This window comes from Podarcis cretensis, assembly GCF_951804945.1.
Source record: "Podarcis cretensis genome assembly, chromosome: 13".
Lineage (NCBI taxonomy): Eukaryota > Metazoa > Chordata > Lepidosauria > Squamata > Lacertidae > Podarcis > Podarcis cretensis.
Window position 1 is genome coordinate 47,794,818 of NC_137182.1, and position 16,507 is coordinate 47,811,324.

A 16,507-nucleotide genomic window follows, 5' to 3' on the forward strand; every position below is an offset into this window, starting at 1 on the left:
GTCGTTTCTTCCTTCCTGAAATAATGCAAACACAATGGTTTTTTCTCCCAGTGGAAGATCAGAAATATGAATATAAATATGAATATATATCACAACCACCATTGGAGGATTTTTAGTGCCTCATCACAGCATGTCCTCTGTGCTATGACTTGGGAGCAAGAAAACATGGATGTTGTGAGGCGAAATGTGCTTGTTTAAAACAATAATCCGTAAGCAGACCCCTGTGTTGCAATATAGACAAGCTGAAGAAAATAACACAACACAATGACCAATAACAATGGCACTAAACACTATAGACTAATACAAATGTTCAGAAATTACAACTCTGTTCCGGTGATATTTGGTGACAGATTATATATATATTGAACTTTTGAATTATTCTATCGCGACTGGTGAAGAAGATTTAGGAGGCAATTAAGAAGATGAAACCGGGGAAAGCACCAGGTCCAGATGGTTTGTCATCAAAGTACTACAAAGTTTTAGAGGAGTATCTGGTCCCGATACTATGTGATGTAATGAACAATATTTTACGAGGAGGGAGGATACCTGATTCCTGGAAAGAGGCACACATTACATTAATACCTAAAGTAGATTCCGACAAATTGGATATAAGAAATTATAGACCGATATCACTTCTTAATAATGACTATAAAATCTTCGCAGAAATAATGGCGAATAGACTTAAGAAATACTTAATAAAATCTATCCATAAAGATCAAGCCGGATTCCTCCCTAACAGGCAATTAAAAGATAACGTAAGGCACATAATAAATATTATTGAATATTTGGAATTCAAGAATGACATCCCCGTGGCATTAATTTTCATTGATGCCGAAAAGGCTTTTGACAATGTATCCTGGCGGTTTTTATTAAAATGTATGGAGAGGGTGGGGTTCATGGAAGGCATAAAAGAGATCTACTCAAGCCAAAGGGCTAAACTAATTATTAACAATAATCTAACTAATTCGTTTGTGATTTTGAAGGGTACAAGACAGGGGTGCCCTTTGTCCCCTCTTTTATTTATTATGGTGCTAGAAGTAATTACAAATAAAATAAGGAAAACACCAGAAATAAGAGGAATCAGAATTGGAACAAAAGAGTATAAATTAAAGGCCCACGCCGATGACTTAGTAATATCGCTAGAAGATCCAGTAAAAGGTATCGGTAAAGTCCTAGAGCTATTAGAAGAATTTGGAAAATTATCTGGCTTTAAGTTAAATAAATTTAAAACCAAGATGCTGACAAAGAACCTGGCAGAAGAAACAAGAAGCCAGCTAGAGTTGAAAACGGGAATCAAGGTGGTGAAAAAGGTGAAATATTTGGGTATTTGGATCTCCACGAAAAACATAAACCTAGTAGAAGATAATTATACTAAGGCCTGGAGAGAGATAAAAAAAGATTTAGATACCTGGAGTAGTATAAAACTTTCCTGGTCAGGAAGAATGGCTGCAATTAAGATGAGTATTCTCCCAAGACTGCTGTTTTTATTCCAGAACATCCCGGTGATTAGAGGTACGACAGTGTTTAAAGATTGGCAGAAAACCCTTTCCAGATTTATTTGGTAGGGTAAAAGAGCAAGAATTAAATTCAAATTACTTACAGATTGAAGAGATAGAGGAGGGTTCGCTGTCCCGAACTTGAAACTATATTATGAGGCCTCATGCCTATGTTGGATCAAAGAATGGATCGTCTTAAAAAACACAGATTTGTTACATTTAGAGGGATTTAACACCAGATTCAGTTGGCATGCATATCTGTGGCACAATAAAGAGAGGGTACACAAAGGCTTCTCTAACCATATCATCAGAGGAGCGTTGCTTGAGGTATGGGACAGGAATAAAAGACTTATAGAAAAAGATACCCCCTGGTGGCTATCACCAATTAACATTTTAACAATCAAAAAACTAAACATGGAAAGTGAAAGATGGACTTATAAAGACCTCCTGGTAAGATCAGATAAAGGATGGAAAATCAGAACATTAAAGAAGACTTAAAGGATAAATTGGCAGGATGGCTACAATTTCACCAAATTAATGCCTTATGGAACAAACATAAAAAAACTGGGATGAATGAGAAAAAGTCCAGATACCAGGTGGAAATATTAGAAGGTAACTCCAAACTCTTATCTAAAATGTATAACCAATTATTAGATTGGGATACGAAGGATGAAGAGATAAAGGAAGTTATGGTCAAATGGGCTATAGATCTTGGATACAATCTAGAATATGACAGGTGGGTGAAACTTTGGAACAAGGACATGAAATTCACAGCATGCGTTGGACTTCGAGAAAATATGGAAAAAATGATGTACCGATGGTACATCACCCCTGTGAAATTGGAAAAAATGTATAAGACCGGAGACAAGACATGCTGGAAATGCAAAACCAAAGAGGGTAACTTCCACCATATGTGGTGGACTTGTGAAGAAGTTAAAAGGTTTTGGGGAATTATTTATGATGAATTTAAAAAAATATTGAAATATACCTTCCCCCCAAAACCCGAAGCCTTCCTCCTGGGAATGGTCGGAGAGGAGATCAAGAAGGAAGACCAAACAATGTTCCAATACGCAACTGTAGCTGCCAGGATATTGCTAGCGCAAAATTGCAAAACACCTAATATCCCAACTGTTAGAGAATGGCAAATTAAATTATGCGAGTATATAGAATTAGCCAAATTGACACAAAAAATCTTCCGGGTTAGCGCGATCCGAGTAATGGCGGATTCCCTCCGAGTTCCGGAGGGAATCGGCTCCATTGCAGACGGGGCTCACCGCGACGGCGACGTGGGGACCCTTAGAAACCGCAGGCGCGGAAGCCTGCGGACCTGGTGACTCGGCGGGCACCTAAAGCGCCCCCCCGACCCACGAAGAGCCTTTTTAAAGGCTGCGGAGAGGGTACGGGGAGTGGCGTGGTGCTGTGAGTAGACCGCTACTGCAGTGGAGCGAAGCCGCGAGCCATTGCCGGAGACCGCTGACTTTCTTCCCTGAAATTCGGACTTTAATTAATCCGTGAGTAGATTGGAATTTGGACTTTAAAAAGTTTATCCTTGAATTCGGCACGATCGGGGGATGTGCTAAAGGGAAGTCCGCACCCCCCCTGCCTACAGAAAATTTAAAGCAAAGATTGGAGAACTAAGGTGGAGAGTTCTTTCTTTGGTGTTCTGTAAAAGATAATATTTGCATGAATTTGACAGAAGAAGATGTGTGCTGGAGAGTAAGAGTGGATTTTTAGAATTTTATTTTATTTGAACCTCCCCGGGCCCGGGGGTGTCCTTTATGTGAGCTGGAGAAAAAGGAACGAGGAGTTTGACAGCTGTCAAAGGAGCTGTCAAACGGGCAGCGAAAGTTAAAAACTCTATTATTTAACACTTTTTGGACTTAATTTGTTATATTTGAACTAAAGTGGTTGGAAATAAAGTAGGGAAATAACAAAGTAAAGGACTATTGGAAAAGACTATTAAGTAACTAGAATCCCCCTAGGGGAAACATTGAAACATTGCAATGGCTGCAGATGGAAAATTACAGGCAGAGTTAGAAAGAATGTTTTTTCTTGTGGGAAAACTGGAGGAGCAGACTACGGTCATGAGTAAACAACTCATAACCTTGAACTCTAAAATAAAGGACTCTGCTGAAGGTACAATGGACTTGACTGGGGAAAAATCTGCAGCTGAATCAGAAGAGATAGCTTTGGAACAGGGGGAGAGAGAGCAAGGACTAGTACAGATGGAGACTACCAACCACAAGCCTACATTGTTAGAATACAAAGAAGAAGACCCTTGGACTACAAATCTGCGAAAGATGCGAAAGAGGAGGGAGGAAGCCCCTGGAACGTCTGGAATATCTGAATTTAAAAGAAATAAGAAATATGATTGGGGCTTCCTATTTGAGTATGGACTGGTTGATCTTCTGCAGCAGCTGGTGTCAAGTACTTTGGATGGAAGAAATTCTGATGAGACTGAGCTGGAACTTCCCCGAAACCTGAGGACCAATGAGGAGGGCTACCAACAAGATCGGCAAAGAGAGACTGACAAGGACTTAAAGGCCTCAGATGTGAGGAACCCAGGCTAAAAACTGTTGTTATGGATGTGGGGACATTTGGAAGGGACAGAAACCGGGGCTGGGGGGGGGGAAGGAGAACTTGTTTTTAAATCTTTATGACTTTTGTGTTTGATTACTATGACCTATTTTTAAGATTAAAGGGAAATTCGTGGAAGGAACTCGAGTCGACCTTAGAAAAGGCTTTAACATTTATAAGAAAATTGGATAAGTAAAATTTGGCCAAGTAAATGGTTTTTTCCCCAATATATATATATATATATATATATATATATATATATATATACACAATAATAATATGCAAAGGATGAGAGATATGAATTTGCTGAGTTAATGTAACTGAACTAGGATGTATGAAGGGGGGGTGGGGGGAGGTCAAGAACTGGGGTTAGGAAAGTAAGGTTATGAAATTTTATACGTGTTGTCTTTGTCTATGTGTGTGTATGTTTGTCTTCATAAAATGTGAAAATTTAATAAAAATATTTTTTAAAAAAATCAGGCATCAAAAAAGGGTAAAATTTATTAACGATTGGAACAAATTCATAACATACATAGAAGCAAATTTGGGAAATTTTAAAATCACAGTAGGTCTAACTTAAAGCCTGCGATGTGTTGATGTTGTAAAATTACACTGCAGAAAGATATTGTGGTTATATAGCCCAAAACCGAGATGGAGGGAAGTCAATCATTGTTATGTCATGAATTGATGTTGATTTGTTTTGCGTTTGTCTTTTCTTGCTGTATGTGCTGTTTTGTATTTTTTTTCCTCTCTCTCTCTTTTTCTTTTTGACCGTTTGTATGTTTTTGGTTTATTTACTTTCTATGGTTTTGTTTTAAAAAGAACTCAATAAAAAGATTTATTTATTTTTTTTAAAAAAGAGAGACTTTGGTTGTAATTTCTTAACATTTGTATTAGTCTATAAATAGTATTTAGTGCCATTGTTATTGGCCATCGTGTTGTGTTATATTGTTCAGCTTGTTTAAAACAATGGCAGAAGTTTGAGTAATGCAGGAATGGAGACAACAGAGAGGAAAATTGTGGTTTTAAAGTATGGCAGAGGTTTGAGAAAAGTACTATGTAATGTTTGAGTGCTCCACATCCTTGTCTCTTTCTCATGAGGGAGCTGGAGAATGGAAGGGGGAGAAGTTTGAGAACAGTGATAATGGGGGGGGGGGGGGGGCTGAAAGGCAAAAAAAAGTGTGCATTTTATACAATGGCAAAAGTTTGAGTAAAGCAAGAAGTGGGTGACACAGGGGCAAGATGAGTGACAGTTTAAAGCAAGCTTCGCATACAGCAAGAAGGAGGGTTTGTCAAGGCTTTGTTATGTTATTTTTTTGTGTTGTTATACTCACCCCTGCTAGTTACCCCTGTTAAATCATCTCCTCAGTATTCCTCCATTCCTTTTCTATCCTAACCTCTGCTGTTTAAAATGGCAATTTTCTGCTCAGTATTGCTCAACCCCTGCTCTACTCAAACTGCCATGTATCAGATAGACAAAATTTCCCTCTTCCAATCTTCAGATGCCTTATGTGAGAGAATCAAAGGATGCATAATCCCCAAAGAATCCAAAATAACTCCGCACAACATATTTCACTCTTGGTGCTATGTGTGGTCTTTGAGGAGATTTCACCCCTCCCATGCCCAAGAATCTCCTGAGAATCTCCTGAGGTCTCTGCTGACTCTACAGAGAGGAGGAGCAATGTACTGCTCTCTACTTAATTAGTCAAGTGAGTGAATCTCTGTGAGAGAGAGAGTCAGTCAGTGTGTCGGAGAGAGAGTGCAAGAGATCGTGTTTATAGATAAGATTGCTGCTAAGAACAGCTGCAGGCACTCAGAGTATAGCATTGATTTATGCTCAGAATATTTAGCTCTGTATATAGTTTTGTATTATAGTTGTAGTTATAGAATAAAAGGAGGATACTTTACAGAGCTGCACTCCGAGTGGTTTATACTCTGCAAGACTCTGCAAAACGCTGCTGTGCAACGACTGTATAATTGTGGAAGCGAATCCGGTGCTCTCAGCTCTAAGCTGTGAGTCCACAGCACTGTGACCTGTTCCTGAGAAAAAGGTGGTCGCTGGCAGTGCTACCCAGCTCGCCTAGCCCAGTCGGGGCTGTAGTGCATGAGTCCAGTTGGTTTTGTAAATGGCTCAGGAATGTACATAATGAGAATGTACGTTGTCTTTTCACTGACAGGGGTGGAGAGTTTTGTTCAGAGGAGTTTGAGGCTTTTCTTTCTGAACAGGGCATTGAGCATAGGACCGCCACGCCCAGATCGCCCTGGCAGAATGGTTTATGTGAGAAAATGAACCAGACTCTGCAGCAAGGAATCAGAACACTGTTACATGATTCGGGGCTGCCCAATCCTTTTTGGGCTGAAGCTCTTTCGTTTTTCTGTCACGTGTATAACAGGAGGTACCAGTCCGCAGTAAATTGCACCCCATATGAGATGCTTCATGGAAGGAAGCCATGTGTGAAACACTTTAAAATTTTTGGTTCAGAGGTTTGGGTGCACACCCCGCAGGGTGACAAACTGAGTAAGCGTGGAGAACAAGGTGTTTTCCTAGGATATGAGAAAGGGTCTTATCGTGTCCTGATCACAGACACGAAAACCATAAGGCTGACCAGGAGCATTGACGACAATCCACAATGGGACAGAGTTGGCGTTTTTCAGTGCCATCCCATTTGTGATGATGGTGCCAAAGGGGCAAAGAAAGTTAAGAGGGAGGCCAGTTCTGATGTGATTGATAATCCTGATGCCAATGTAGTTCCAGATGATGGCACAGATTATCAGAGCCCAAAAGCCTCAGGTGAGTCTGACGCTGACTCAGACTTAGCAGCTTCATATACTTTAGCTCCCCATTCTCCCAAAGAGGAGGAAGCACCAGAACAAAAGGATCAAAGAGTTTTGTGCAGATCCGAGAGAACAACCAAGGGTGTACCACCGAAAAGGTTTTCTGAAGAGTTCGCTAAGGCTGCGGTCACATGCAACTCTGGTGGGGTTTTTAAACCTAGCATGAAGTATGCTGAGAGTAATGGCACAAAACGCTGCATTTATTTCCTTACCTGATATTAGAAGGAAAGCGTGTATTTGAGTTCTGAAAATGGTTTGTTCAAATCTGCCTAATTAGAAATATCAATTTGTATTTGAGAGGAAGAAATGTGTGTGAAGATTTTTCCAGAAGCTGCTTATTCATTTGTGTATTCACAATGTGTATTTTGTGTAAACTACAGGTTGAGATTTATGTTTTAACTCTTTCCTAATAGACACAGAGTGGTTGAAGTAACTGTTTAATGATGTGATAAAGGGTCTTAGATAAGGGGAGAGAGAGATACCTGCAAATATGTTACCAAGGTTGTAAGCAGAGAACGACTTTTGGAGTGTGTGTGCAAATTGCAGTTATGTTAAAGATTCTTGAATGGTTGGATGAAATGGGAGAGGATGAGGAGATTTCACCCCTCCCATGCCCAAGAATCTCCTGAGAATCTCCTGAGGTCTCTGCTGACTCTACAGAGAGGAGGAGCAATGTACTGCTCTCTACTTAATTAGTCAAGTGAGTGAATCTCTGTGTGAGAGAGAGTCAGTCAGTGTGTCGGAGAGAGAGTGCAAGAGATCGTGTTTATAGATAAGATTGCTGCTAAGAACAGCTGCAGGCACTCAGAGTATAGCATTGATTTATGCTCAGAATATTTAGCTCTGTATATAGTTTTGTATTATAGTTGTAGTTATAGAATAAAAGGAGGATACTTTACAGAGCTGCTCTCCGAGTGGTTTATACGCTGCAGGACTCTGCAAAACGCTGCTGTGCAACGACTGTATAATTGTGGAAGCGAATCCGGTGCTCTCAGCTCTAAGCTGTGAGTCCACAGCACTGTGACCTGTTCCTGAGAAAAAGGTGGTCGCTGGCAGTGCTACCCAGCTCGCCTAGCCCAGTCGGGGCTGTAGTGCATGAGTCCAGTTGGTACACTGGCTCAAGGGCGATGCTGACAGTCTTCACAAATATCTCAGAGACTGCCTCCTTCCATGCCGACTGTGTTGGGTGCTAAGAGTGGTGCAGGTTAGCCTCTTGGTCAGTCAACCACCCTTGGATTCTCAGGAGATGGTGACCTAGAAGGACTGCCTGGCATCTTCATTATACAGATTTCTGCTAATGCTGAAGATGCACCTATTTACCCTGATTTTTGATTCTTGAGATTCATATTTTTAGGACCCATCGTATTTCTGTAATTTTAATTTATTTTAAATGTTTTTAATATTCATATTCATATTGTGTTTAATTGTTGTAACCCAGCCTGGGACCTTGGGTGAAGGGCAAGTAATAAATTTCAGCAGTAGTAGTCATAACAGGGACAGAAGAAGAAGAAGAAGAAGAAGAAGAAGAAGAAGAAGAAGAAGAAGAAGAAGAAGGGTCTCAAAGCGGAGTCTCAAAGCAGCTAACAATCTCCTTTCCTTCCCTTCCCCACAACAAACACTCTGTGAGGTGAGTGAGGCTGAGAGACTTCAGAGAAGTGTGACTAGCCCAAGGTCACCCAGCAGCTGCATGTGGTGGAGCAGGGAAGCGAACCCAGTTCACCAGATTATGAGTCCACCGCTCTTAACCACTACACCACACTGGCTGACAGCAGCAATAAGTAGCAGCATTTCAAGATTAAATGTAATAAGAACAGATATTTCACCCATATGTGTACAGCACCCAGAACAAATGAACAGACAGGCTTGTTCTTAAGGTTATAGTCACCTTAAAGATACAAAAGCATATACCATCATGTGTTGCATGCACAAAGTGGACTGCAAAATAGGAGAGACAATGAGGTATAGAAATGTGGGGTAGTCTTGTGTGCAAAGGGAGAAAGAGGAGTTAGGGAAAGGGGGTGAAGGTGGAAATGGGGGTGCAAAGCATTTTTTAAAGTGGGGAGTAGAAGGCATGAGAATGGGGTGAGTATGAAAGAAGGGGCAAGAAAAGGTCTACAGAAAAAGAGGGAATGGTGGCTTCAACATTGGTGAAAGGTAAATAGTAGGAAGGAAGGAGATGCAGGAGGATACCATTGGGTGGTTTCATGCAAGGGTTGTTGGAAAATACAAGGAGGAGGAGGACGTGGAGACATTGACCTGGGTGTGAAGGTAAAAACAGGAGTGCAAAGTGGGACTGTGGAATAGCAGACAGAAGTGGCTTCAAAAATGGGGTTGAGAAGGTGAAAAGCAAGCTTAGTAATTGCATGGAGTGGGAAGAGTAAGTAGGAGCTTACTGTAAGGAGGGATGTAAGGGGAGTTGGCATACATTGCTTTGGAATGATCAATTGCCAGTGCTTTTTTTTTTTTAAAAAAAAAAAATGTTTAGGCGTACTCTCATTTTCCTACTCATATTGAAAAATGCTGCTCAATGAGGCCAAACTTAGAGTCACAAAATGTTTAGGGGTATGCGTAGCCCCAGGAAAAAAAGCACTGCCAATTGCTATAAATGTATTAGGGGGGAAACAGCTTAAATTATATTTTTATCTAGAGTGGTACCTCTGGCTGTGAACAAAATCCATTTCGGAGGTCCATTCATAACCGGAAACCACTCATAACATGAAGCGCACTTTCGCTAATGGCACCTCCTGCTGCGATTTCCGCTCGCAACCCGGGGCAAAGTTCGCAACCAGGAGCGGCTCCTTCCAGGTTTGTGGAGCTCTTAACCCGGAGCGTGTGCTACCAGAGGCGTTTGCAACCAGAGGTACCACTCTATCATTCATCTATCTATCTATTATCTATCTATTTATCATCTATCTATCATCTATCTATCTATCTATCTATCTATCATCTATCTATCATCTATCATCTTCTATCATCTATCTATCTATCTATCTATCTATCTATCTATCATCTATCTATCTATCTATCTATCTATCTATCTATCATCTATATCTATCTATCTATCTATCTATCTATCTATCTATCTATCATCCATCTAACTATCATCTATCTATCTATCTATCTATCTATCATCTATCTATATCATCTATCTATCTATCTATCATCTATCTATCTATCTATATCTATCTATCTATCATCTATCTATCTATCTATCTATCTATCTATCTATCTATATCTATCTATCATCTATCTATCATCTATCTATCATCTATCTATCTATCTATCTATATCTATCTATCATCTATCTATCATCTATCTATCTATCTATCATCTATCTATCTATCATCTATATCTATCATCTATCTATCTATCTATCTATCTATCATCTATCTAACTATCATCTATCTATCTATCTATCTATCATCTATCTATATCATCTATCTATCTATCTATCTATCATCTATCTATCTATCTATCTATATCTATCTATCCATCTATCTATCTATCTATCTATCTATCTATCATCTATCTATCTATCTATATCTATCTATCATCTATCTATCATCTATCTATCTATCTATCATCTATCTATCTATCATCTATCTATCTATCTATATCTATCTATCATCTATCTATCATCTATCTATCTATCTATCATCTATCTATCTATCATCTATATCTATCATCTATCTATCTATCATCTATCTATCTATCTATCCATCTATCTATCTATCATCTATCTATCTAACTATCATCTATCTATCTATCATTTATCTATCTATCTATCTATCTGTCTGTCTGTCTATCTATCATCTATCTATCTATCTATCTATCTATCTATCATCTATCTATAACTATCTATCTATCATCTATCTATCTATCTGTCTATCTATCATCTGTCTGTCTGTCTGTCTGTCTGTCTATCTATCTATCTATCATCTATCTATCATCTATCTATCTATCTGTCTGTCTGTCTATCTATCATCTATCTATCTATCTATCTATCATCTATCATCATCATCTATCCTATATCACTCATCATGTCCATGGCTTTAGCTGTATTGCCCTACATGTTGCAGACCTTAAGATGAAACCTGAACAGAAAATAATCAGGAAGAACTTTTTGATGGTGAGAGCTGTTCAACAGTGAAAGAGACTGCACCAGCAGGTGATGAGCTCCCCTTCACTGGAGTTTTTTAAGCAGAGGTTGGATGGCCATCTGTCAGGGATACTTTAGCTGAGGTTCCTGCATTGCAGGGCATTGGACTAGTCCTTTCCAAATCTAAGATTCTATGATTCTATATGGGTCTACGATTCTACAACTGTTGCCACCTTTTCATTGCAATATAGGAAGTACTCTCACATACCTTCTTAGTAGTATTCCACGTGTTCCAGAAACAGCATTGGCTATGAAAGACCCAAAAGTTCTGGTGCATTTGATTTTGTAAGCTTTTTTAATTATTTTCTTCCTTGGAACATGCTGACACCCTAAGGCTTCCAAAATAAGGAAAAGCCTTGGGAGACTTCAGAGATATCCCATGCCAATTAAGCGGCTAATTACTATCAAGGCACCTTTTTCGAAGAACAAGATTAAACTATTCAACAACACTAATTGATTCACTTGTACACATTTTAGCAGCATTTAAGACTATTTTCATATTTAAATTTATTTTTAATTATTTTAACCCTTTTATCAATATTCTTCCAATATCTCTTCATTGTTTGACTTAAACAATTTGGCAAAAATCCAACAGTCAACTTTTCTATATTTGAATATAAAATGTATTTTTGAATATCTCTTCATAAACATAAAATATCATTTTTGTAAAAAAAGAACCCATCAAAAATAATAAAATAAGAGAAAAGAGAAAAAACAACAACAGTAACAAATGACTTCCTGAATGAGATAGGTTTGTGATAACTCTATCTTCATATTGATGAAATTACAGTTCACTAATTACACATGTTAGGATTTGTTGCAGTCAGCCAAGTAAGCTAAAAAAGAAAGACGGTCCACACACAAGAAAAAAAAAAATCAGTATTGTTCTACTGTGTATGAAATAGGGAATAATATTGATGTTGGCATATTGCCCCAATTCCCCTGGCGTTAAGCCCAAAGACTTGTAGCTGAACATCTAATAATTTATATATAAAAATTATATTTTGACACAGAGCCCAGATGTCTTGGGAATATGCCTGGAAGAGGAGATGATGAAGAAGAAAAAGTAGATATTCTTTCAATACAGGGCAAGTTCAGAACATGATATATTGATATTTATTCATTCATTCATTCATTCATTCTTGCTATAAATTATTCACTATGATTTTATATATGCTGGAAGCTACCCAGAATGGCTGGGGCAACCCAGTCAGATGGACAGGCTACAAATTATTATTATTATTATTAGTAGTAGTAGTAAGTCAGCAGACTTCCTTCTTTTGTTTGTCATGGCCAGCACAAAGATTGTTTCAAGATTGTTAGGAGATTCAAATTTGTGAGTTTGATCCTTCACTTTAATACAAAAAGTTGCTGGAAAAGTCGTGTAATAGTTTAACTCTGCACCCTGCACCCTGCACCCTATTCAGTCCATGAAATTCATTAAATCCCAGAAGAATAAACTTAGTGATGATCGTAGCATCTCTCTTTATCCTGAAATAATAGCAAAATGTATGCAAACATCATAATTTGGTACATGAAAAAGGGTCAGCTTATCCTGGAAGCAGGATATAGTGTTATATTTGTGATAACCCTAAGGCAGTGGCAAGACTAACTGGGTTCCACTTCTTTATCTTAATTCCCCTACTGGGCAGTGGAGCAGAACTCAGGCATTCAGGGCATGAGGTCCATCTCCACACAAGTATTCTGGGAATTGCTATAACACCATTTTCCTTCTCACAGATTTCCTTAGGGCTGCTTTGAAGTCTTTGTTCCGGATTGTGTAGATGAAAGGGTTCAACATGGGAATGAGACTTGTGCGCACAAGAGATACCACTTTGTTGACTCGGGTGTCACCTTGGGTTGTAGGTCTCAGGTACATAAACATATCTGCCATGTAGAAGATGATAACAACAGTTAGATGAGAGGCACATGTGAAGAATGCCTTGGATCGTCCTGTGGCAGAAGACATCTGAATGATGGTGACTATGATGTATGTATAAGAAATTAATGAGATACCCAAGGAACCCCACATGAAAATAGCACCATAAATGAGACCTATCAGCTCCATCAAAGTTGTATCAGCACAGGCCAATTTCAAAACAGGCCCAACATCACAGAAATAATGATCAATGACATTTTGTCCACAATATGGGAAAGTCCACACTACAGCTGATTGAGGGAAAATGATAACAAATCCACTAACCCAAGCCAACAAAGTCAGGAAGAGGCAGAGGTTGTTGGTCATAATGGTTTTATAGAGCAAAGGTTTGCAAATGGCTACATAGCGGTCAAAAGACATGAGGGTAAGAGTGATGAATTCAACAGACCCCATTGTGAAGACAACAAAACCTTGTAACATGCAACATGCAAAGGAAATGTTGGTTTTGCCCGAGAAGGCATTGACCAGCATCTTCGGGATCTCAGCTGTGGTGGAGCAGATCTCAGCTGTGGAGAAGTTGACAAGGAAGAAGTACATTGGAGTATGGAGCATGGACTCCATGAAAACAACTAAGATGATTAAGCTGTGTCCCGTTAAGGAGAGAAGATACATCAGTAGGAGAATGGTGTAAAATGCCATGTTCATTTCTTGAATTTCTGGAAATCCTAGAAGAATAAACTCAGTGACAAATGTTGCATTAGCCATCTCCACCGCTCCTTCCTTCTTTCCTGAAAGCATAGCAATAATATATGGGAACAGTATTATATTTAACTATTCATGGGAATAGTTGATATAAAAAGGGCAAACGACCCTGGTTAAGGGGGATGTATTTTATATTCTCCCCAGAAAGAAAATTCTGCAAAATTCACAGTATTGTCTGAACAGAAGCATATCGACTGGATTTGTAAAACTTCCAGATTTTTCAAGTAATAGTAAATACTTTGTCCTGCAATATATAATTAACAAAAGGAATTCAATTGAAGAAATTAAAGTGACCACTCATCTTTTTTTTAACTTCAAAATTATGCTTCAGTATCATCATTTAATCACATTGGTATAATAGTGTCATTTGATCACTGCATTATAAAAGTTGCTATCTAATCTGAAAACTGAAATATTGTTAAATAATCATGATCATAGAAACAGGTATTATTAATCCACTTATTATAAATCTATTACTAATGGGAAAAAGAAGAGCTTATAAAAATTAACAAAAAAGACAAAAAAGATAGGGAAATAAAGAAAAAGGGAAAGTGGAAAAATGCAAATAAATATTTTTCTTATTCTTATTGGAGGATGGCGTTTGACAGATTGAGGTTAAATTCTGACAAGACAGAAGTACTGTTTTGGGGAGACGGGTTGGGCAGGGGTAGGGGTCTCCCTGGTCCTCAATGAGGTAATTCATTAAAGAAACCCAGATCTCATTGGCACTACACAGTTAAAGAAGCAAAACCAATCCTTTGAATTGTAGGTTTCTGGGTTTTTTAAGAGTTCTGGGAGTTGTTAGAAGACCCCGATGCCCCTCACAAAGCTATAGCGCTTAGAGTGGTTGAACTCACAATCCCTCTTCCTAAGGAACTCTAAATTCCAGGAATTAAATTTCTGTTTGGGGGTGGAGAGAGAGCAGTAATAGAAACATCTTTAAAAGCTCATACCATCCAACATTAGGGAAAAAGTGTGTTATATTGGGGACTACTTTAAAAATATGAGCATGTTAGTGAGAACTGCATGCAAGAATGCAATGAATAGGTGAAACTAGGGTGAAAAGTGACAATTTTTCATGGCAGTTTTAACCCACAAATTTCTGCAGAAGTGTTAAGAACTGAATTTCAGATTGGGGGGAAAAATGAGAGAGGAGGAATCCATCCCTACCCTCAGTGCTGAAATTGAAAAATCCTTCAAGCCCTACTGTGAACAATAACAGTAGACAATAGAAAAGAAAATCAAATTTCATAAGAGACTTCCCTTGAAAAAAGAACTGTCTCCTAATCATTGCAAATGAAAGGACTATTTTGCATGAACTGGAAATTCCTGAATGACCTATCACATTTCACCAGGATGTGGTACCTCAGGTTAAGTACTTAATTCATTCCAGAGGTCTGTTCTTAACCTGAATCTGTTCTTAACCTGAAGCACCACTTTAGCTTATGGTGTCTCCTGCTGCCGCCGCACAGGAAGCAAAGTTCTCATCCTGAAGCAAAGTTCTTAACCCGAGGTACTTTTTCTGGGTTAGCGGAGTCTGTAACCTGAAGCGTATGTAACCTGAAGCGTATGTAACCCAAGGTACCACTGTACCTCAGTGGTGGAGCATCTCTTTACATGCAGTAAGTATAAAGTCCAATCCCAAGCATTTTTCAGTAGAGCTGTCCCCTGTCTAAAATCCTGGAGAGCCAGTGCTAGTCAGCGAAGAGCTTGGAGATACAATGCAGTTTCCTATTAGCATACACCCCCCTTTCTCTCTCTTACCTACCTTAAACCATCTCTGTAACAGAGAGCTTAGAGGGGGTCACCGCAGCCTTGAGGGCTATGTATGTGGGGGACATAATGAACCACCTTTAAAATTGATCCATCAGTCAGCTGCATGCAGATAATTCACTTAAAGTGAAGGTGAGCTGAGAGAATTGTCCCCATGACATTCGAATGAAATTATTAAACGCAGGACTATTCATTCACAAAACACCTCAGAAGCATACAGACAAAGGTAAAAAAAAAGAGTAAAGGTAAAGGACCCCAAGATGGTTAAGTCCAGTCAAAGGTGACTATGGGGTTGCGGTGCTCATCTTGCTTTCAGGCTGAGGGAGCCAGTATTCCAGGTCATGAGGCCAGCATAACTAAACTGCTACTCGCACAATGGAACACCTTGACGGAAGCCAATGATGGAAGCCAGAGTGCACAGAAATGCCGTTTACCTTCCCACCACAGCGGAACCTATTTATCTATTTACACTAGTGTGCTTTTGAACTGCTAGGTTGACAGGAGCTGGGACAGAGCAATGGGAACTCACTCCGTTGCAGGGATTTGAACCACCAACATTCAGATTGGCAAGCCCAAGAGGCTCAGTGGTTTAGACCACAGCACCACCCGCGTCCCTTCTGACAAAAGTGCATTCCGAAAAGGCACAACCCAGGTGCTGCTTTACTGAGAATCATGTCAAAGACATTCATATATCCACAGTCTATAAAGACACATTCCCCCAAGACCCTCGTACACCTTCACATGTAGTCAGGAAGCAATATCCACAAGGAACAGCCAAGATCTCAATTCTGTTCCTTAAGACTGTGTGAGCATATTCTTTCCCCTCCCACATTTTGTATCTTCTTTGTCTCACAAGAGAAGGAGACTTCCCATATCTTCTCAAGCCAATTAAGAAAACTAATTAATGTTGAGTAAGTTTTCTTTTTTAAAAAAGATGAGATGAAACTTCAGGGTAATTCCATGAGCGACTAACTTAACACCTGTAAGATTATTTCCATAATAGTTTGTAGCTGGCATCTGTCTGTT

General features: G+C 39.1%; 1 protein-coding gene across 1 annotated transcript; it reads right to left on the reverse strand.

Moving 5' to 3' along the window:
• Positions 1-12,781: 12,781 nt before the first annotated feature.
• On the reverse strand, positions 12,782-13,711 carry LOC307200518 (olfactory receptor 6X1-like; the record flags this gene model as incomplete). Its single annotated transcript, XM_079949057.1, has 1 exon — positions 12,782-13,711. The coding sequence occupies one exon, from the start codon at positions 13,709-13,711 to the stop codon at positions 12,782-12,784; it is 930 nt and encodes a 309-aa protein (XP_079805183.1).
• Between the last annotated feature and the right edge of the window lie 2,796 nt (positions 13,712-16,507).